This window comes from Colius striatus, chromosome 15 (assembly GCF_028858725.1).
Source record: "Colius striatus isolate bColStr4 chromosome 15, bColStr4.1.hap1, whole genome shotgun sequence".
Classification (NCBI taxonomy): Eukaryota; Metazoa; Chordata; class Aves; order Coliiformes; family Coliidae; genus Colius; species Colius striatus.
The window spans coordinates 17,073,555-17,094,611 of record NC_084773.1 but is presented as its reverse complement, the minus strand read 5'-3'; the positions used below and the strand labels follow the sequence as shown (position 1 = coordinate 17,094,611).

General features: G+C 42.3%; 1 protein-coding gene across 4 annotated transcripts; it reads left to right on the top strand.

The window, feature by feature from the left end:
• The first annotated feature begins 396 nt into the window (after nt 1–396).
• On the top strand, nt 397–19,646 carry EOGT (EGF domain specific O-linked N-acetylglucosamine transferase). 4 transcript variants are annotated; one of them, XM_062008326.1, is made up of 17 exons: nt 397–614; nt 1,114–1,158; nt 1,931–2,155; nt 3,059–3,159; nt 3,668–3,776; nt 3,867–3,961; nt 5,044–5,148; nt 6,278–6,384; nt 7,861–7,964; nt 10,573–10,665; nt 11,378–11,449; nt 11,965–12,051; nt 13,176–13,244; nt 14,540–14,601; nt 15,720–15,839; nt 17,068–17,170; nt 17,559–19,646. In XM_062008326.1, exons 3-17 carry the CDS (start codon nt 1,946–1,948, stop codon nt 17,703–17,705), a joined length of 1,584 nt encoding a protein of 527 aa, XP_061864310.1. In that variant the 5' UTR covers nt 397–614; nt 1,114–1,158; nt 1,931–1,945; the 3' UTR covers nt 17,706–19,646. The 4 variants fall into 4 exon arrangements, with proteins under 4 accessions (XP_061864310.1, XP_061864309.1, XP_061864312.1 ...); XM_062008325.1 differs by having other exon boundaries at nt 1,926–2,155; XM_062008328.1 differs by lacking the exon at nt 397–614 and adding an exon at nt 730–826.
• Nucleotides 19,647–21,057: the final 1,411 nt, after the last annotated feature.

The following is a 21,057-nucleotide window of genomic DNA, read 5'->3' as shown; positions in this document are numbered from 1 at the left end:
CGGCAGGAAAAGGCGTTTTTCCGCGCTGCCTGGGAGCGCCGCTCCCGCTGCGAGACGGCGGCAGCGCTCGATTTCCGGCAGCCCAAGGAAGACGCTCCGCCGGCTCCGGCCGCCGCTACCGCCCCGCTTTGCCTCGGCAGGTGCCGTGCGGCACGGACCAGCCCCGCCGGCCCCGGCCGGGGGCGCAGGCGGGCACGGGCACGCTGCCGGCTCCACCTGACGGCCGCCGGGCTGGGAAAGCGGTGGCCGAGGCCGAGCCCAGCCCAGGCGGGCCCGTCCCTCCTTCCCCGCCGCCTGCAGGTGGGGCGGGCCCGGCGCCGCAGCCCCGAGGCCGCGGTCGCTCCCCGCTGTGGGACGATGGGGAGCGGCGGTGCCGCCCCGCGCCGCGCCGCGCGGGTGTGAAGGAGGGGCGCGCGGCGGGGCCGCCCTGAGGGCGGGCGGGCGGGAGCAGCCCTCACGGCGGCCGCCCTTCTCCCGCGGAGCCTGGTGGGGCCGGGCCGGGCGCGCTTCCCCCCCGCTCCGACAGCCGCCAGCTGCCGCGGCGGCATGAGGATTAAGGCCGTCGGTGAGCGCGTCACGGGAGGAGCCACTGGGCTCCCCGGGGCTGAGCTGAGGTGAGGTGCCCGCCGCGGCCCCCGGGCGTGGGTGAGCGACGCGGGGGGCGGGAAGGATGGGGTAGCGATGCGGCGGGGCGTGCCGCGGGCCTGGCATCGGCTCCGGGCCGGCGTGGGACGCGGAGGCAGCGTCCGCCTGTGGGTCCAGCCTGGCAGCGAGTCTCGGGCGCCTTCCCGAAGTAACTGATCCTCAGCCAGGGCCCAGCGGATGGGTAAGGGGCAAGGCGGTTTTGGGCAGCCGGCCACGGCTGCACAGTGTTGGGGTTGAGCTGGGGATGGGGTGCCGTGCGGTCCTCCCGAGCCCCGGAGTGCGTGCCGTAGGGAAAGCCAGCGCTTTTTGCAGGTATCCGCGTAGCCAGACGGGTCAGAAGCGCTCCCAGGCTGTTGGGAGGTTGCTCTCACTCCTGTGAATGTTCCTCAAGAAGCAGGGCTGTGTTCAAAGGAAGCTTCCTTTTGCACGACGTATTTAACTTGGCTTTCTTCCCCCTCCCACTTCTAGGTTTGTACTTGAGAAATCTGGAGCAGCTCTTCTCAAACCAAACAGGTAAAACTACTTCTGTTGTAGGAATGTTGCTAAGGGCTTCACTTGCCAGCAAGCATGCAAATTTTGGCAAATTATAATGCTATAAAAGGTTGTTTAGATCCAGGCCATCCATTTTTTTTCCCTCAGGTTCAAAGGAAGGGTGTTTGATGAGAAGATTTTATTACCAGAAATCTAGTCTGCTTTAGAGTATATAGATATGCATGGACTTGTAGTTAAGTTCAAGTATAGACCTTGGTATTCAAAGGTGATGTTAACTACTTAAAAACAAGCATCCTCAATCAGACCTAAGTTTGACCATTTGGTTTTGGCTGCATAGTTTTCCTTCAACTAATGATTAGTTTCTTCCAAAGTGGAGAATGTGTTATTTTTGTACTTTAAACTAAAATTCCTTTTCTTCTCACCCCTCCCCCCCAAGACTTCTACATTTTCTTCCCACTGGCTGGATATTATATGCTCTATACTTAGTTTCCACATTTGAGCTCTCAAGATCTCTTGGGATTTCTCTAAAGTAAACACACCCATTTCATTTTGACTGGGAGCTAGTAGTGCGTAATAACCCTCTAATGACTAATGATTCAAAGATAATCCTGTACAGTCTAGTCTCTTAGTGAAAGTTTACTTTTCATAGCAAAACAGAAACCACCCCAGAAATACAAGTAGAAATGCTTTGATTACATGACTGCCTCTTGATGAATATTGTCTTACATGCCTGAAATGTGCTGTGCTGTTGATCTATGAAGTGTCTGGTTTGTTTTTGTCTTTTAAAGTACAGAGCTCATAGGTTGCCATGTTCATGTTGCTTGTATTTGGATTGCTACTGCAAGAAGTTCTGGCTAATTCCCAAGCTGAAAATGTCACTGAAATAAAACCCATTCCAGAAGAGCCATTATATAGCTACAAAGCCGTCAACTTGCCAGAAGAGCATATTCCATACTTTCTGCACAATAATCAGCATATTGCTGGCATCTGTAGGCAGGATTCTCTTTGCCCATATAAGGTAAGTTTGCCTTTGTGTGTTTGTTTGTTTGTTCAAATGTAACTTTGAAGTGGTTTCTTTTCAGTGTCATGGCAGTTTAAGAATGATGATAATCTCCTTTGCAATTAGTCAGTTCCACTGGGCACTGGAGTTGTTGCTTTTGGAATGGTTATACAAGGCCCTTCCAGAATCTGATGCTGCCACAAGATTGCACTTTTAATATACTGTTTTGTAAGATTTGTATCCCTTCTTTTTTTTAATAGCCACAGAGCTGAAATGGTGATCTTGATCTGAATGACTTGTGCATGTGGAAGCTGTTTGAACTGAGCGCAGTTAGTACTTTCTAGGCCTGTGGTTTTTAGCATCCTGTGGCAGCTTTGCAGATGTGCCAAGAGTGTAGGCAAATCAATGAAATGTTGATTTAATTTTACTCTGTGGTTGCACAGAATTCATTCACCTGAAGCAGAGACAGGAAACCCAGAGATCCAGGCTGCATGTGGCTCAGGAGCGAGTCTAGTGGCTCTCAGGCTAGAGCTTCTTCACAGAGCTGGGAGGTGAACCTGTGCTCCCTGTTGTCTGTCTCTCTACAGCACTGAGAGCCTGAGACTTGGAGCACTGGGCTTTGTGTGAGCTTAGCTTTGCTATCTGTATCTGTCAGTGATGTCAAAATTTTGGAATCCTACTTACAGGGTCAGGAAAAATGGTTGAACAGCCATCCTAAAGACAAGATAATGTTGCTGTGCATGTGTGGCCTCTGTGCACAACAGAGGCCCAAAAAAGATTCTGAGCGTTCTATCTGAAACCAGACCAAACCTAAAGCCTTTAATACAGGATTAGTGGGAGGTTGTTTATAAGCTAACAACTACCTTAAGTAATTTCCCAATTTACTGTTGCACAACTTGATTCAGTTATTCTCTGTTACAGAAATATTTGAAGAAGCTAAAATCTTGCTGGGGTTATGAGAAATCGTGCAAACCAGATTCCAGGTTCAGTTACCCGGTCTGTGATTATGTGGAAACTGGATGGTAAGTTTTGTTTTAGATCTATAAAATACAGGATGTTAAAAAAAGAGAGTCTAGTGCTTTCTTTCTTATTATCTGTGAAGTTAACATCGTTGTGATACTCAGAGTTTAGAGGATGATTGTTCCTGGAGGAGTATGTGTATTTATGCATCTGTCTTTCAACATGATGTTAAAAATGTGACTTTTTAAGGAAGAAAACTGTGTTTGAAATGCTTCCTTCCACTGTGCTTTCATTATTGCGATTTAGCCTTGAAATCAGACTCCTAAAATAACTCTGGATTTCCTTTCTCAGCTTTGAAAGCAGAAGAAAAAAATGTTCCAAAAGACTGTGTCCCCTTTTACAGGAGAAATGCTTTAAATTGTCGCTGATGTTTTCACTTACGCGCAGCTGATAAGTTGCTTCCTGTTTTGCATCTCGGATGTCACTGAAGTAACTGACTGGCTCTTCTGTCCTACTTTCAGTGGAATGGACCTTGATATCTGTTTTTTTCCTCTCCTTTTCATACCTCAGGGCAAGTGACATTGAGACAGCCCAACAGATATTCTGGAAACAAGCTGACTTTGGTTACGTTCGAGAGAGGCTCAATGAAATGAAAACCCATTGTAAGCCTGCAGCAACAGTAGGTATTTCTGATAGGTACGATACTTTCCCTTGTTTTCAATGTAGCCTTTTGTTACTGATGAAATCCTGCTTGTTCTTTTCTTAACAGGGAGATTCATCTCTGACCTGTTCTCAATACCTTCAGCATTGCAGAGCGACAAACTTGTACATCGATTTACGGACAGTGAAAAGAAACCACGACAGGTCTCTGATTTCCTTATGTTCTAGTAAAACCAAGGGATGGCAGGGAAAAGGACTTCAGAATTTGTTTAATGAAGCTGGTGTGTTTATTGTCATGGGCCCTGCTGATCAGAGACTTGTTACTACAGTCTTGTTGAGATCTACATCTCCTGAATGCTGGCTGCTGTCAGCAATACAGCTCATCCTTAAACTCTCAGTTTTATGTAATGATGGTGGGTGATTGAAATTCTCCCTTCTGATGGAAGAAAGGAAAGACTTTTATGTGTTTTCACTCAGATCCTTTCTTGATCAGGTGATGTTCAAAGCAGAATTGGTTTTGCATTAGACACTGAGGAGACCTTTCCAATGCTAGGTGTCTTTATGCCAGAACCAGGAACTGCATTTCATGTACAGTGAGACTGAAGAGAGATCTGAACCTGCGTCTCCCACATCCCAGATTTAAATGCCACATATTGGGAAACTGAGTAAAAAATCCCATACTGTTGTTTTTGGTACCATTCTTCCTTCTGCCTCATTGTTGAAATGACTTGAAAAGAGCTGCTTCATGACTCTGATGCTGATACCTTTCAGGATGGGTTTGATCATCTTAGTCTATCTTGAGCGCTAACTTAGGCAGCACTTTTAGTTGTCAGGTTGTTTTCATGAAACTTGTTCTTGCATCTCTTTTGTATGTTGTATAAAATTCTTGTGTTACTGAGTGGGTTGTGAAATCTGAGATGAACTTCACTGAGAAATTGTTGTTAAAAGCAAGCAAGAAGCCCAGCTACTGATGCTCCTGTAAGTAATTGTGTAGCAAAATCTAATTAAATTACTTACTTGAGTATAAGAAGATGATTCCTGATAGCATTGATGAGATGAGGTGAGATGAGTGCTATTTTCTTAACTCCAAGGACACCACTATCTCTATCTGGGAATTGTGGGAAATGCTTGAATTACACTGGAGAAAGTACTTGAGGTTTAAATATATATGAAGCACCTTGCTGAACTGAGAGTAACTAGCACTGGCTTGAGTATGTAGTGTTGACTACAGAGCACTTGTAATGCTATTGCACAAAAGCTGATGGAATTGTACTGATTTGCCTTAGATTCAAAGAAGACTTTTTCCAGAAGGGGGAAATCGGAGGTCACTGCACTCTGGACGTTCAGACGTTTCTGGCTGAAGGTCAGCGCAAGAGCCCCCTGCAGTCTTGGTAAGGATCACTTGTCAAGGCTGCTGCCCAGTTCACTTACTAATGCTTTTTTATTTCTTTTTCACTGGCATGAGCAACTGAGTGTGGGGGATTTCACACTGAAAAATTATTGCTTCTTTCTAAGGTCTGTTTGAGAATTCATTTTGGATACCTCTGATAATTGCATCTATGCAGGATATTCTGAGCTAGGCTGCATGTAATTGTCTCCTGCCTAATTTACAGCAGAAAAAGATCTGAAAATGTCTTGTCTTTTGCAGTTCTAGCCTTCTGGTGTTTTCTGGAAAAGGTGCTGGTTCTGTGCCTAGTCTGTTAAGAGTCAATTGTTTTGTTGTGAAATCAGGCCTTGGGTTTGCACTTGTCTTAGCTGACACAGCCCTTGGTTGATGTGCCCAGTGCAATACCTGATCTGGATATACCTTCCTATGGTGTTCCCAGGGAGCCTGTGTTTGGAATGTGACATGGGCAACAGTCTCCAGGCTGGGCAGGAAGTGCAGAGGGTTCTTTGTGGTGTCACAAGTTGCATGTTAATACTTCAAAGCTGCCATCCAGTTGATGGAATATACAGCAATTGGAGCCATTAAGGTCTATATAAGAATTAGTTTTTATTCTTTTCTGATGTTTTCATTTTTGTTCTCATTTTGCATTGATGGTCAATTCAGTTAAGGGTAACTGCAGAGGAGGAAAAGTCTTTTTCTTGGCCTGCTATTGCCATCTCAACTGCTCATTCTTGTTTAGATCCAGGAATAATAAATAGTTGCATCTACACTCATTATTCTGACCAAGACATGAAGAACTTGCTGAAGTGTCTTTGTCAATGCAGATCAAGTTGGTAGACCCACAGATCTAGGCTCTAAAGCTCTTTGTTACATCTCTGCTGCCTTGATTTGAAGATCAAAGGTGCTGTTCCCTTCTGAGATCAAAGGCAGTGTTTAACCTCTTGAAGCTCATAAGCTGAAGAACCTTCCATTACAATTTCAAATCACTTTAATTGTCAGATTCTATCATTTTTCAGCAGTTCTGTTAAATCAAATGGACTGGAGGAGCAGTTACTACATCTTAGATGTATTGAAGTACATTTGTTTCAGTGTGTTAATGTCAAAGCATGTTCTGTGTGATCGAATCTTTGTAGGTTTGCAGAACTCCAGACATTTACTGCATTAGACTTCAGGCCTCTAGAAGATGGGAAGTGTGACGTTGTTATTGAGAAGCCAACATACTTCATGAAATTAGATGCAGGTAATTGGTATCTTTAGCTTGTGTGGTTTCTGTGTCCTGCAGTGATTGGCAAATTCACTTGCAGTATATTTTTTATTTGAAAAAGATGTGCCTTGTTCATTCCTTTGTTTCTGCAGTTCCATTGATGAACTTGTAAACTTAAATTTCCAAATCTGACATGTTCCCAGAGATGATTAACAAAGAAATCAGAAACATTTCCTGATGTTTGCCTTACACAGTCATTCTCGTGTTTTAAAAAGCTTTGTGCCAGAGACTTTTCTGTACAAGGTCTTTAATTTTGGCTATTTCTGGATGATAGGTTTCATACCATGAAACACAAGGTCTGAGTGTATGTGCCTTGTAGTCCTTGTTCAGTAATTGAGGAGTCTATGTGTATTGAACTATAGGAAGGAGGAAGTGATATTCAAAGACAGGCAGCACCCAGCCACCTTCAGGAATCAGCCAGTGGTATCTGACATTTTTGGAAGCTCACCAAGCTTTTTGTTCATGCAACGTGTTTTACAGACAAATGTTAGTGAAAGAGTGTTCAGGATGTAGAGGTACAAACAAGCTGCTGTGTGGTAAGATATGGTATAAACTGGATAGTCATCTGCTGTGTTTTTGACCCTGTGCCATACTGTAACTGAATTACCCCTCTCCCCTGCAGGCCAGTGTCTTATATTTTAAGCAAAGTTGTTGTAGGCCCCTGAACAGTTACTGAGGCAGAATTGCTGTGCTGTCAATTTGTACCTTTGAGCAGGAGGTGATTTTGTCCAGCTCCCTTGTTTCAGAGGAGAAGGGAGAAACATGACAGCTAAATTCTGTCATGGGAGCTCATTTTGGTCAGAAGCAGTAACAGGGGCTGTGTGCACATGATTCCAAAACTGGGATCTGGCCTTCACTAGCAAGGAAACTGGGGTACATTACCTCTTTTGTTTCATGGTAGTTTTTATATGCCATAGTCTTAAGGTACTGGCTTAAGGAACCAGGAAGGAACAAGAACGCTCTGAGGAAAAAAAAAAAACCCTGAGGAATTCCTTGGGCTTTGGCTTGTGTGCAAGTACAAGTTCTGTCTTGTCATCCCGCAGACAGAGCTTCCCTTAGCCCTAATAAAGCAGAACTAAGATCGGTACTGAAGGCCTGGTTTTAATGTTTCATGTATGCCTGACTAGCTGTTGTTGAAGGAGTAGTTACTTTCATATAATTCAGAAAGCAACTGCAGACTGCAGTAAGAAATAGCACATGAAACTTACCTTTATCTTATGCTGTGTTTTGACCTTTCTTCTAATTTCTCTGAACTTTTTAAAAACACATTTTACTTCAAATTTCTTCTCTTGATTTATTCCCTTTAAGGTTTGTCCTTTTAGGCTCTATAAGGAGTATTCAGTCAGAACATAAGATAATACATAATAATGTAAAATGCAGGAAAAAATGCATGGACCAATAAAAAGTGGAATGAGAAATGGAGTATTTTGCTAACAATTCTTTCTTTCTCAGGTGTTAACATGTACCATCACTTCTGTGATTTCGTCAATCTGTACATTACACAGCATATCAATAATTCCTTCAGCACTGATGTCAACATAGTCATGTGGGACACTGTAAGTCTGCTGTGCTTTTAATGTATTTGTGATGTGTTGTATTTTGGCTTTATAAAGACTCTGGAGGTTTTAGTAGCCAATCCTTGCTTTCTTGTGGGCTTAGCCATGTGAAATTGAAAAGGTTTTGGATCCTATTAATACAGGTGCATGAATAGTAGTTAGGGAATAGACTTTCTATAGTAAACCATATGCTGTTTGAACAGTACTCTGTAAGTTATTTTTTGCTAGTACATAGTTATGCCTTTTTTTCACAAGACCTCAAAAATAACATGATCTGAACATAACATGATTTGAACATTTCTTATTGTTTCCCTTAGACTTTTCTCTGAGAATATTGAAGCAGATTTGCTCAAAACTGTTTCTTCTATTATGAAAAAGAAATGTAGCCTACATCTTCCTAAATCTGTAATCTGCAGCCTGTAGTAAAGAAAACAAATAATTGAAACCCTTTTATATATATATATATATATATATATATATGTATTAAAACAGGGTCAAATAATTCCTTTGAGTGACCTTCTTGCAGTTACTTCTCTCAATCACCTCTTACAATGCCATGATGACAAATACACAAAGTTTTTAAGTGGAGCTACTTCTGCTCTATCTGCTAGTTGAGACCATGGCTGTGTTTAAGAGGAATGTTACATTTACTGGCCAGTATTTAAGTTCTGTAGGAGAGCGTTAAGCTAAATAACAAAATGCTAGGCAATTTGTAACCTGCCAGATGACATGTGTAATCAGCTCCAGAAATAACAGAGTTCTTGACTATGATATTGTCCCATGCCTGTCTTGTACTCATAAAATACTGGAGTGTTTTTCTGAATGTTTACTGCTGGGACAACTAATATTCAATGGAGAACTGCAGCTATCCCCTGCATGCTATTTAATGAGAAAGCACTTTGGCTGGAAGGGACTGTTTTTTCTAATTCTCTTATATATTGAGAGCTAAAACAAATGCTGCCAGATAAGCAAGCTCTCAAGATGTTATTCACAGACCCATTAATCCAGCTTTGCTGGCTTTCTGAAAAGATCAGATGTGTCAGACAGTATTATAAATCACTTTGAAAAGCAGCTCTTTGTCTTACATTGCATTGTTGAATCAAATAACTCTTTCAAATGCACCGTTCAAACTAAGTACTGTGTCAGTACTGTCATTTTAAATGAGTCTTAACTGCTCAGCCTGCTTCTGTTCATTACCATGGACAACCAGGTGATGGCACCAACTAACTGCTGCTGAACCCTCTATCCTGATGGAAAGATGGACCAGCTTAGTATTCATTCTTTTTCCTTGGTGCCATTAGATTTGACCATACTTTCTAGCTACTGTAGAATCAATGCACTCTTCTTATTAAACAGTAATGCCCTTAGATGGAGGTTAAAGCAGAAAATGAGTAGGAAATCCACTGGGTGTGGACTTGCAGTCTGTTTCTGCAACTGCAGGAAAGCAGTGTTTGTAAAGCATTTGTAAGGAGAGCAGATAGGGTTAGAAAGCAGTCCTTTCAACCTTGAATGTCAGTTCTGTACTTCTAATCTGGAAGAGCAGTTCTTGTAATACAGATGGCCAGAAAGTAGTATGGTTCATAAGCTTCATTAAAACTTGATGGCAGAAGAAAGAGAAGGGAGCACCTTTTCAACTGAAGGAGATCTGATGCCCTTTACATTCTTTCCCATTTCACTAGATTTCCTCTCTTCTGTGGTCATTTGTAGTCTTTGTTTTCATAGTTCTTGTTGAGAATGTTTCCACATAACCTTCCAAGCAGCCTGAACCAGCTCTAGAGTTGAAAAGAGGCTTTAAGTGAGAGTCTGCACCAGGGCTACTGAAGCCACATTTAATTCCATTCAAAGAGTAAGAGATGGTGACTCGTAGCCCTCAGATGTGTAGGAAACGTTCCAAAGGTGAAGGCTGGAGCCCTTGCTGCTGGGCTAGTGTTGTAGGGAATATATGGTTCTTAAAAGGTTCCACAGAGTGTTGCTACAAAGGGAGGAAGTTTTATACTGCTCTCTAGAGGAACTTCTTGACAGCTTGTCAAAATAACACAGATCATAGTTTCCTTTCTCTGTCTTCCATGAAATCAGATTGTTGCCTTTAATTTGTGATGTATGTGCAATGTACAAGTGACAGTCCCAAACCAGAGGTGGATGTGAAACAGGCTTGTTGTGACTTTTTACTCCAAACATGACTGCTGCACTCGAGTTCCCAGGTGGCATTTTAGTCTCGGGTATTGAGGTTCACTCCTCCTACCATCCCTGTGTTTCTGTTACTTCAAATGGAACTTGTGTTTTGTTGCCTCTGGGGAAAGTTGCAGGTACTCTTTGCTCCTAACTCAGAAATTCTAAGCTATTGCTGAAGAACTTTGTGTAGATTGGTAGTTTATAGAACTCTGTTATTAAAAATTAACAACTTGAAAGGTAATTTGAGCCAACTACTGTTGTAAACAGAGGGCTTGGTGTTCTGCAATATCTGTGTTCTGTGCTAGGCTGCCTTAGGTCCTGTGGTGGTACTGCATGTATTGACTGTGTATTAAAACTCCTATACAGAGCTTGTAAATCCTGAAGAGAGTTTTCATATGCATTTATGTAGTCATTGTGATCTTTCCTTTCCTCCTAGAGCTCCTATGGCTACGGTGACCTGTTCAGTGAGACATGGAAGGCGTTTACTGACCATGAGATAATACACTTGAAAACCTTTGACTCTAAAAGGGTGTGGTATTGTATATTTTGTTTGACTTTGTAGACACTGAGTAGCAAATATGACAACTTCTCAAGCTGCTTGTGGATCAGAGGAAAATACTAATACTTTCCATGCATGTTTAATTTGTGTAACATGAGTGCTGTACCCTACAAACAAGAGACAGCTGTCACCTGATCCTGTCATGTGTCCATGGGCCTAACTTTTGTGTCTTCTGAGAGGTGACATTTATGTATTGGTTTCACTTCTGAAGTGAAGGGTTTTCAAATGGTACTGTCTGAATTTGTAAGTCTTCTGATTCCTCCTGGTGTGTTTCTCTTCCCCTGCAACTTTCACTGTACTTGCTGCTTATCGTTTAAAAAACTTTTGCTCCTGCCAAAAAATACAACCATTTATTCAGAGCTCATTTTAGTCTCTTGATTCCCTTAAAGCCTGTCTTAAACTCTCTATTCTCTAGCTGGTTTTCTTCTATTTAGTTCATGTTTGTTCTGGTTTGGGGGTGGTTTTTTGACCTCTTCCCACACTTGCATCTCTTAAGTGAGAGCTCTTTTGGGATCAAGATCGTCTTTGTTCTCTTCATTTGCACAGTCAAGGAAGTGAGGATGTTTTGACAGGAGCATTGTAATTGCTATCTCATTATAAGCAGTGATCCCCCTGAATGAGCATGGGATGTGCCAGCAGAAGGTAGCAGTGCAGTGTAACTTCTTGTGATCTCCTTTTGCAGGTGTGCTTTAAAGAAGCAGTTTTCTCATTACTGCCTCGAATGCGATATGGCTTGTTTTATAACACACCATTGGTGAGTCCTTTTGATCCATCCACTGTGTTAACTACATGCATGTGTGACTATCAAATCTGAGCTAATGAGTCTTTCAAATACTTAGCAGAGTTACCATGAAATGTACTGCACTGAAGGTCTGTGCCACTCCAAGTGAAGTGATCTTCCCCAAAGATTAGGATTTTGGAGTTACTTTAGGTGGTTGTGTCCAATCTCCTGTGTCACAACTCATACTATTCCTCTTGAATAGGTGAGCACTATGAACTTACTGGTGTTTTTGTGGAGTGCAAGGGCTTGTGCAGTGACAGACTTTCCCAAGAGTATTAGCTCATGCATTCAGGCTGTAACACTTCTAGAGAAAGATGTATTTCCTTCGAAATGAAAGTGCCACTTGTGCTGCATTGAATAGTGATGTGTTTAGTGCAGTGCATGATACTAGACTTTTGTTCCACAAGAATGGCAGAAGACTGATCATAAAGAGAGGTTTTTCTGAGGAAAATCACTTTTTGTATTAACAGTTGCTTTTTTAATTTCAGATCTCTGGCTGCCATGGTACAGGGCTATTCAGAGCATTTTCTCAGCATGTGTTACACAGATTAAATATCACACAAGAAGGACCTAAGGTATGATAACTGAATAATGGAGTTACAATATGGAGCTGATTGCTCTTACCAGAGAAACAGCAGTATCAATCTGGCCCCAGTGGGAAATAAGGGTGTATTGTGCATGTTTTGTCCTTCCTATGATGCTTGGGATCTCTTTTTTTTCCTGTAAGTCAGCCTATTCTCTGAAGGCCTTCAGCAGACATTTGTGAGAGTTGCCTTCATGTCTCATTCCCATAGGGCAGACTTTAGACCATTGTCCTTCCAGCCTCAGGTTCTCTTCCTCTTCTCCATTCTCTCTGTTCAAGGCCTTTGTGTCCTTCCTAGTTAGGCAGGATACACGTAACCTGATTTCTCCAGGAGCTTGTCAGCAGGCTCCAGCCCTTGGGCCCAGCAGAGGCAATCCTGCAGAGCAGTGCAGTGAGATTGCTCTGCTGAGCTCAGATCACAGGAGGAAACCATGGAACCTGGTCTTCCCTGTCCCTGCCTGGTGCCATCTGCTAGTCCCTGGGCTTCTCCCTTGCACACACTGGTAGTTTTGGCAAATTGTTGCAATGGCTGCACTGATGGATATGGCAGTTCTGGCCTTCTTGAAGTATTTGCTAGGGAGTAGCTTACATATTATCGCTGAGGGGCATGCATTCAAAGCACTGCACAGTTATGCTTCTCCTGCTGACACTAATGGGAGTCATGCAGTTAAATCTCTTTATTTCACTTGGAACACTTACCCCTGTGAGTCCAATTAATTTAAAGAGGTAAAAGAAGGAACTGTTGGTGAAGTAAAATATTTTTTTCCAAGGATCTTGTGCACAAGCTGTCCTGGAAGCTGTTTTCCTGCTTTCAAAAACTGCTGTATAATGTGGAATACAAAGACTCTTTTGTACTGAATAAAAGAAATCCTTCAGAAAATGTGGTTTATTTCTGTTAATAGTCAGACTTTTGCAAAGTGCCTGACACTTTTAATCCGCTGGAAAATACGATGTGAATTTTAAGGTGATTACATCACCTATTACATGGAGAGGGAACATATTTAGTTGCTCAAATAATGACCAAAAGCAAAAATGGAGGAGTTTGGGGTGGAGATTTGTTGTTTTTTTTGTGAGGTCTGCCTCATAACTAATACACTGCTGCTTCTTCCCTTGTAGGATGGGAAAATTCGAGTCACAATACTTGCCCGCAGTACAGATTACCGGAAAATACTAAACCAGAATGAGGTGGGGACCTTCTTACTTATAAAACAAACTTATCAGAAGTTAAATTTGCTCTTGGAATTGGTTTGGCTTTTTTGTTTTTTCCAAGTACACCCAAGGCATCTGTCTGCTGACAAATCTTGGACAAAATACATTCAGTGCTAATGTTAATTTCTTCTAATATGTCTTCTACCCAGCCTCTGTTTCTGGACACCGGGCAGAAAAGTGACCTTGAAAAATATCCACTGGAAGACTACAGATGTAATGCTAAAAGTATTTCCTCTTAACCAACAGACATGGCAGAGCTTTTGATAACATTAAATTGTTTCCCTCTCTATTTGTCTTTTTTTTATTTCTAGCATTTCCCAGTGTTGAAGGCTCCAACAAAAACCTTTGTTATGCTTGTAGGTTAAAATGCACAAGCTTTTGTATCTGAGTATGTGCATTCAGAACTTCATAAATGTTCATATTCATTCACATTTTTGAGTCATGCAGCTCAGTGAACTTCTGGTGCAACTTCTCCTGTAGTAAAATGATAACATCTAATGTTTTCATACCTGTCTTCATTCTTAGCTCCCAGTGCCCATCAGAAATGAATTGACATTATCATCCACACCTTATATAGGGAGAAACTGAGACATGTTTGATGCAATAGCTCAGCGGCAGAAGAGACAGAGCACAGGTGGCTAGGTTTGTGCCTCACCTGCTAGGCACAGTGCATGCTCACACTGCTACATGGGATATGTTTTCTGGTAACGAACACATGACAGAAAAGGAGAAGTTAATCTTACCTTTACTACACTTCTGTAGAAGAAAATACTTGGCTCTTTGTCCATCTTCTGCTGGCTAGGGATTGGAGACTTAGAAAAAGCCCTTTTTGCCAGACTCTAACCAGGTTTCACTTCTCTTGCAAGTTGGAGTCTGACCTAGTAAGGTATTTTTGAAAATCCTTCTAGCTGCTGATTTGATTCTTTAGCTGTTGGGGTATCTTTTGGAAATCCAGTTACATTTTCCCACTACTCATGGCAAAATTCTTGCTAGTTTTGAGTCTTCTAGGTAGGATTGGGTCCTGGAGCATGTAGAAGTGAATGATAGCCTCTGTGAGAGTGCAGGATGAGTCCCCTCACTGAGGGTTATTCTGCCAGGAACGATGTATCTGAGGCACAAAAGCAGGAGAACTGCTCCTTTCCATGGCAGTGACAGTAACTTCTGTCTGTCTCACTGTAATTCCTTGGTGGGGAAGAGGAGTGTGTACAATGATGAGGAGGAATTAGTTGAAGGAGATCACCAAATCATTGTCTTTTTGTTTTCCTCCCTAGCTTGTGAATGCTTTGAAAACGGTATCGACGTTGGAGGTCAAAGTGGTCGACTACAAGTACAAGTACGTAAGTGGGTGTAAGAAACTGATGTGAGCTCATGCTGCCTATGGCTGGGGAAAACTGTTTGCAGGCAAAGCTACGTGTGCCCCATTGTGTAACCTTTGCCAAGTCCCTGAACTGGTAAGGAAGGAGGAATATTAGGGAGTGGTGGAGGAGCCAGTTAAGCACTTGCATCTCATGATGCACTACTTAGGAATGAACTTCTAGAGGTAGTAGGCTCAAGTTAAAGCTACTATATGATGAGCAAGTTTTGAAATCGCTTTTTGTTTCCTCCCCTCTCCAAGAGTGTGTTACCATCACTCTTTTGCATTTGCTAATGCTCTGCAGTAACTGGGTCAATAAGAATTCCTCTTGAATGATGCTAGTGTCTTATTTTGTAGGACCCTTAGTTTAGTAATGATTTATAACTCAGCTTATTTGCTGCTTTGATGGCCACTGAAGACACTGCCTGAGGGCAGTTTGTGGTGCCCAGATGTGGTAGGAACTGTGCCAGCAAGAAATGGGTTGAAGAACAAGTTCCTGGGTAGTGTATGCCAGTGCCAGACAGCAGCAACTCCTGTCTGCTCAGTGATGCTGTCATGGATCACGCAGGAAGAATGAGAAACAATCAGCAGTGAGAGCTCAGCGTTCTGACTGAAGTAGTTACAGTGGGAGGAAGTCGAGTTGCTTCCAATTCCCTGTCAATGAAAGCACTGGAGCAGTCTAATAATAGGCAAGAGGGTGTCTACTCTTGAGAGGGCCCCTGAACCATCCTCCTTGAAGGGATGACCAAGTGGTACTTGCACCATTCCCATGCTTGTTGAAGCTCTGTGGTGCCATTCAGCACCGCAGATTCCCACAGACAATAAAAAAAGCCCAACCTGACAAAAGCCTCGGCTTGTAAGAAAAACAATAGAAATGTTTGGGACAGACTTGAGAAGTTTTGAAACCCATCTGCATTTCTTTTAATGCCATGCTGAGTTATTGCTGGCTGCAGCATTTGGGATTCTTAGCATTGTTCTTGGAGAAATCAGTTCTTTCAGCATTCCCTGAAGTTAATTTTGTGCTTTCTACATGTAACTAATTCTCACTAAGATGGACAAGCAATGCCACATCACCACTTCTCTTGTTTTCTCTGCAGGGAACTTGAGTTTTCAGAGCAGTTGAGAATTACCCACAACTCTGATATATTCATTGGGATGCACGGAGCTGGACTTACCCATTTGCTCTTTCTGCCAGACTGGGCTGTTGTTTTTGAACTGTAAGTCTGTTTCTTTTTCTTTCCTCACACCACAACTACTAATGTCTGTTCATAGGTGTTAATGAAGCACTTCCCTTGCTGGTATTTGGCTATGAGCATTTGTCTTGCCATCCTCATCTAGACCTCATTTTGACAGTGGGAGAAGTGAGGAAGCTTTCATTATCAAATATAATGTAACTGTATCATACAGGTTTAGGCTGTGATTTATTAAGATGCTGTGGTATAAATGAAATGCAACCTGGTCAAACTTCTTTCTGTGTTCAGGACATGAGTACCAACTTCTTGGCCAAGTTTTGCTGTGTCTCGTTCTGTTTTCCCCGAATTTCTCTAGCAACTTCCTTTTAAAACATATTTTCATAGAATAGTTTGGATTGGAAGGAACCTTTAAAGCCCATCTGGTCCAACCCCCTGCTATGAGCAGGGACACCTTCAACTAGATTGGGTTGCTCAGAGCCCTATCCAACCTGACCTAAGTGTTTCCAGGGATGGGCATTTACCAGCTCACCAGGCAACTTCTTCAAGTGCTTCACCACTCATAACAATTTCTTCCTTATATCTTGTCTAAATCTATCCTTTCTTGGTTTAAACCATTATCCTTTATCTTCTCACAGCAGGCTTTACTAAAAAGATTGTCCCCATCTTTCTTATAAGCCCCCTTATAAGAGCTGCAATGAGGTCTCCCTGGAGCCTTCTCCTGGCTGAGCAACCCCAACTCTCCCAGCCTTTGTATGCAGGACAGACGTTCTATCCCTCCGATCATTTTTGTAGCCAAATTTTGTAACAAAGTATGGGAGTTCTAGATGCTTCCAGTTCTCTAGGCCTAAACAAAAATGCTACATGCTTCTCAGAAGAGCACCGAGTTCTCCATCCTGGGAAATGCTGCTTAAAGCCTCTACTGTGGGAAGGCTGAAGGGCTGGTGCTTGGCAGCAGAACTTTGGCTTGAGAGCATTTTGTCCAGTCTCCACAAGCGCATGTCCCAGAGCTGCTGCAGCTGGCCAGGGGCCTGCCTGACCTGCAGATGTGCCTCAAACTGCCTCTCAGGTCACATCTCACCAACAGATGGTACCCAGTGGTGTTGTCTTCATTGGAGGAGAGTTTGTCCATGGTTTTGGAGCCTTAGAGCTGGACAACAAACATTTGGGCCTGAAGTGCATTGGTTTGTTTTTCACCCTGGTGAACATCAGAACAATCTCTGCAGGTAAATATGATTTTTCTGTCTGTCTCTAGATACAATTGTGAAGATGAACGTTGTTACCTGGATTTGGCAAGGCTGAGAGGCATTCATTACATTACCTGGCGAAAAAGGAATAAAGTATTCCCTCAGGATCAGGTAATGAGGACTGCTGCTGCGAGGGTGGGTGCAATCACTTGAAGCCTTTAAAGGTTAGCTTATTTTACCTATCTGCCTCCTGATACTTGAAATATGATTTTCATTCTTTAGACCAAATTAACTTCCCTGTTGTGAGTAAGAAATCATTTGATATTAATGGCTGAGGGAAGAAGAGAGATGAAATTAATTGGCTATTAATCCAAGCTGTCCGCAGCGTTGCTGTTCTGCAGTTACTTTGCTGACTTGCCTTACAGCAGATCAGTGGATCAGAAATAATACATTAAAATGGCAGATGCTCAGGTTTTTTTTTCCCTTGCTTTGAGGATGGAAGATGTACTGATTCTCTTTTTGTCTTTTCCACCTAAAAAGCCTCATTTCATTTTTCCAGGGACACCATCCAACGCTGGGAGAACATCCAAAATTTACCAACTACTCCTTTGATGTGGAAGAATTTATGTACTTGGTGCTTCTGGCTACAAATCATGTTTCACAGCATTCCAAGTGGCCATTTAGGGTAAAACATGATGAATTCTAAATTAGACTTCTGACTGAAATAGTATTTTTAAGTAATGCTCCATAAAAATCTTGTACCAACATAAAGCAAAATGCTGGTGTGAAACACGTAAACCTCTACGAGGGAAAGAACCCATCATTAACTTATCCAGCCACTTCCTGGCACCATACCTTCTCTTTACAATCCCTCCCTTTAATTCTGGGAGGTTTTGATATGTAAACACTATTTTTCAGACCTCTTTTGGGTTTCTGTGCTGTATTTTTACGTTCTGAATTGGGACATGCTCGTCTTTGTGTACAAGTCCATCCATTTCACTGAATGTTTTCTGGAGCAGACACTAATCTTGTAATAGTTTATACCTTCTCTTATGTGAGGAAATCCTAGAAGCTGGAGAGGGTTACAGCTTAATTTCTCACTGGGAGTGAACTAAGCCTGTCAGAGCTCCTCAGTTCCTCTTTTGAAGAAGCTGAGTGCTTTGATATATAGCCCTGTATCTGTAAGTAACATTCTGCATAGGGATTGCCTTTCTGTAGTAAGACACTGCCCAGTATGTCTTTTGCAGCCAACTTATGTGGTGCGATGGTTCCAGAATGGCTGGTTAGTTCCTTTCCATCACTATCCACATCATTTCTGTGCTTGTCCCCGTATTGTTTCTAGGGGTGAAGATCTTCCTTTGTGTAATAGCAGTTGTCAGAAAGAAGTGGTTAAGAAAGCTTTAACTCCTCTTGTTTGGTCCGGCTGAGTACAGAGTATATTTCATGTTAAGAAACATTTTTTTCAAGTTAGAAAGCAGCATGTCTTGTGTTTTTGGATTTAAATATAAACTTCTGACTCTCTCCCTCTAGTTTGAAATGCTAAAATAGATAAAGTCTGCTCAGTAGGTTTAGTCAGTCTTCTATCTCATGGCACATAAATCTTGTCCGAAGTGCATACTTAAACCATCAGGTAATCTGAGTGTTTCAACTTTTTCACATAAACATGACTCTAATGGAAAAATGAGCAAACTAGAATCCAACTTGAGTCTTTTTTGAGGATGCTAAAGGGAATGGACTTACAGTTTTTTGACAAATGACCTGCACAGTGTGCTTTTCAACTGCAGCTGAAAGGAAGTGAAGTCATGAGGAACCTCGTTCCTGCAGTCATTAAAAGCCTCATCTATTCATATTCTTGTTTTCTCAATGTCAGAGAGTCTAGAAAACTTGGGAAAATCCTTTCAAAGCCAGTAGCATAGTTCCCTGTGTCTAGTAAAGGAAATAGTAAGCCAAAGCCAAATTCTTATGAAATTCCCTTCAGGGTTGACATGTTGATGGAGAGAAAAAGGGAGCAGTTCTGTTGTCTTAAGTGGGGCCAGAAGGAAGAGTCGAGTTCAGGGCAATAAAAAACCCAGAGTTCTGTGTTAAATTATGGATCTTTTTAAAGAACATATTCCCATGATGGAGTTGCAGTGTAATCATACAGCCTCAGTGGCCTGAAGCACAGCATACACTTGTATGCAAAAGCCAAACAGTTCCAGTAAATGTAAACATTCCAGTGGTGTAACTGTAGGTGTTACTGACTTCCATGCTCTGACAGTCACAGGCAATTTCCCAGGGTGTGGATCCATTTACTGACCTGCCTGTAGTGGTCAGGATGAGTTACTGTGAGCATAATTCCCACATAGCTCTCTCACAACCATAAGCAGTGCATGGGAAAGCGGGACAGAGGTGCTACACGACATGTGTGAGGTGTCTGCTGCACTTCTTACTGAGACATAAAACTCCTTTACTTTAAAGAACCATAGAAGCAAAATTGCACTTCTTGACCTAAAGAAAAAAACCCTTGAGAAATACAATTTCCTGTATTTGAGGGGAAAGGGGATGTGTGTGTGGGTTTTTTTTCACCCTGTGGGATGTTTAAAGAAATGAGTAAAATGTCTGAGTTCGAGTGAAACCAACTCAAAATAAAGATGACATTTAACTATGACCTGTGCAGAGATTTGATATTTTCTTTTATAAAACACTTCTCATTAAAAAAAGAAATAAAATTGTGGTTCATTGTTTGCCAGGTTTTAGAGGCAAAGAGTTTTAAATGCTGTTAATGGCGTGGAGCCACGTGTCTCTGCTTGTTCTCGCCGTGACAACCTGATGCTCTGGGGTCCAAGCTGATGGTGAAGTGTATTTCTGTGGGACTCACCCAGAGCTAAGGCTGTGGTCTGGCACTGATGGCTTTGTTGCCGTGCATTTTAAGGCTGGTTTGTGGAAAACAATGGTGTGTGTTTAACTTCCTGTGCTGCAGACGGTGCTGATGAAGCCTGTGTGTGAATGCAGACGTGTGCCTGAACCTGTACAGAAGCAGCTGATGAGGAGTTTCTCTTTCAAGCTGTGTCAGGACTCACTAGAACAAGTGGTTGAACGTATGCCTGAATGTGCAGAAGAGAGGCTGAGGGGAAATAATCCAAGGGCAAAATATCCTGCAAGCATTCACGACTTTCAGCAAATGTGAGTGCAGTGCTGACAGTTGATGGCCAACGTATTCTTCAGCCTTTGTGGCTTAATATTGCAGAGACACAAATACTGATTTGTTGATTAGCTTTACAAAAGAGTCACAAAATTGTCTTGACAGCAGAAAGAGGTTCAGAGTTGGATTAATGGGATTTTGCCAGGAAATGCTGGGAGACTTTGGACAGTTGCAAAGATCTGGCTCATGGCTTTCCTAAAGAGGGTCTGGGCCATCTCTGTCTGGAAACTGGCAATTGAGGGAATCCACAAAGCTGTTGGGCCCCTGGTTCTTTAGGCAGGGTAGAACTCTGGATTGATTATATGTTCCTAACAGATTTTAGGAATTGTGATCCTTTCTACTTCTGACTTGTTTGTGCATGTGTCTCCAGTTTGCTGAAGTTCAGAATCTGTATTGAACTGGCACATTGACATCAGCTGGATGAATTTAGTTTAGGGGCTTGGTGAATGCTGCCAATCCTGAGTGCTTACAGGACTGCCTGTGTTTCATGTACAATGTAAACTGAGAGGTGGATGGGAAATAAAAACTAATGTAAGGGTGCACATGGTGTCTTTCTTTTTACTTCAGAGGTCTTCAGGGTGTATTGTCAGTCTTTTCTTTGTGAAGTTCTATGGAAGTTGGCTAAGTGTGAGAAATGGTTTGTGGTGTGGAGGTGCCAGATCAGGGTTATTAATCTTAAAGAGTCCAATTATCAATATTAAAGCAATCCATTTTTAAAAGCCATTAAATAATAATGAAATTGTTTAATTTTTGCTGTTAATCTTACCAGCTGTAGCATGAATAAGATAACTCAGGGCTTAGAGTGTCTTCTAATGTTTTCATTTTTTTAAGCAGGAGAGGAACTGAAGGAAACATTCTCCTTGAGAACTTTTAATCT

Bases quoted from the DNA above. Each gene is read 5' to 3' on its own strand.
- EOGT (XM_062008326.1), top strand. From the start codon at position 1,946: ATGTTCATGTTGCTTGTATTTGGATTGCTACTGCAAGAAGTTCTGGCT. The intron at 3,160-3,667 runs GTAAGTTTTGTT...TTCATACCTCAG, and splicing joins GATTATGTGGAAACTGGATG to GGCAAGTGACATTGAGACAG. The intron at 12,052-13,175 runs GTATGATAACTG...CTTCCCTTGTAG, and splicing joins TCACACAAGAAGGACCTAAG to GATGGGAAAATTCGAGTCAC.